Source organism: Symsagittifera roscoffensis, chromosome 9 (genome assembly GCF_963678635.1).
Source record: "Symsagittifera roscoffensis chromosome 9, txSymRosc1.1, whole genome shotgun sequence".
NCBI lineage: Eukaryota > Metazoa > Xenacoelomorpha > Acoela > Convolutidae > Symsagittifera > Symsagittifera roscoffensis.
The window spans coordinates 46,093,707-46,095,358 of NC_087070.1; the positions used below are offsets into that span (position 1 = coordinate 46,093,707).

Below are 1,652 nucleotides of genomic sequence, written 5' to 3' on the forward strand. Positions count from 1 at the left end.
CTGCCAGAGTACCCTTCTTGGGAACATTACCCAAACAAGAGTGGGAGGTAAATCACCGAGACCATGAAAATAGGTGTGACAATAAAGTGACAATAAAAGATGCGTACCCGATACCGCGAATAGACGAGAGCCTCTCGAAACTTGGTGACGCCAAGTTCTTCACCACACTGGACTTGGGTTCTGCCTTCTGGCAGGTCTCTCTGCGGAAGAAGGACAGAGAAATGACCGGATTCGCGCGTGAAATGGCGTTGTACCAGTGGAAGAGGATGCCCTTTGGCCTGTGCAACGCCACGGCCACTTTTCAAAGACTGATAGCTCAGCCTTTGACCAGAGTGACGAAGATATACGGGAACCTTGTGATGTGTTACGTGGATGACGCGGCATAGCAACGCCCACCTTGGAAGACCACATTGATCTGCATGAAAAGAGCAGGCTCGAAATGTAAACCATCGAAGTGTGAGATACTCAGATATTCGATAAAGTATCTAGGGAGAATGGTGGACAGGCATGGCGTGAGGTCGGACCCGGAAGCAGTGGAGACTGTGTTGACATGGAAGGCTCCCAGAACGGACACAAAACTCATGAGCTTCCTTGGGTTTGCCAAATATTACCGTGAGTTCATAAAGGGATATGCAGACAAGGTGTATCCCATGCAGAAACTGATGCGCAACAAAAGAAAGAAGTTCGAATGGAACGAAGAAGCTCACGCTGCCTTCGAGAACTTAAAGCGGGAACTGTGCGAAGCGCCAGTGCTAGGCATGCCTACAGAGAAATGCATGTGTTTTCTTGATACGGATGCATCAGTTTTGGCCATCTCAGGAATACTGCTTTAGGAGCAGGAATGGAATGGAAGAATAGTTCTCCGTCCCATTGCATATGGCAGTAAAGTGTTGAGTGACACTGAAATGAAGAGTATAGTGCACCAAAGGCAGAAATGTTTGCAGTTGTCACACTCGTGGAGAAGACCCGCGCATACTTAGGGAGCATCCCTTTAAGTTACACGTGGACAATAGAGCGTTATCCTGGTTGAAGACGTACTCGTTGGACCAGAGCTATATTGGTCGGTGGATAGTCAGATTAGACGGCTACCACATAAAAATCGAGCACAGGATGCGTGACAAAAACCAGAATGCTGACAGCCTCAGCAAGAAGACTGAGTTTTGTGGAAGACTTGAACAGAAGCAAGCCAATCAGGCGGAAATCAAGAAAGGGTTCTCGTTTCTGAATAAAAAAATTTATAACGCGCTTTCCTTGACGAGAGGGTTAGACAAATCTCGACTTCCAATTCCGGGAAACCCCGAACTACCGGTGGAAAAAACAGCAGAAAGAAAGATCTTATCAAGGAAGGACCCGGTACCTTTGGATCTGTTGCTACGTTCAAACATGGTCCAACAGGAAATCTCTCTCGTATGAGCATAAACATCCTCTCGTTGCTGGATAAGAGGGTCCAGGTCACTCCGCAATTGATGCGGATTTTGGGTGAATTGTTGGAGAGAGAAATAACAAGAGATGACCCCGAGTGGGCAGCAGCCATGGCATTGCTGACAGTCAGTGAGAAAATAAAGATTATGCCATCAAGACGTCAACAAAAAGAAAATGAGAGGGGTTGTTGGACAATAGTTCAGCAACTAGTGTCCTCGATACCCCCAAAA

At 47.0% G+C, this 1,652-nt stretch overlaps 1 protein-coding gene across 1 annotated transcript; it reads left to right on the forward strand.

The window, feature by feature from the left end:
* The first annotated feature begins 494 nt into the window (after positions 1-494).
* LOC134854858 (uncharacterized) lies at positions 495-833 on the forward strand. Its single transcript, XM_063871217.1, has one exon. The coding sequence runs from the start codon at positions 495-497 to the stop codon at positions 831-833; it is 339 nt and encodes a 112-aa protein (XP_063727287.1).
* Positions 834-1,652: the final 819 nt, after the last annotated feature.

Bases quoted from the DNA above. Each gene is read 5' to 3' on its own strand.
- LOC134854858 (XM_063871217.1), top strand. From the start codon at position 495: ATGGTGGACAGGCATGGCGTGAGGTCGGACCCGGAAGCAGTGGAGACT.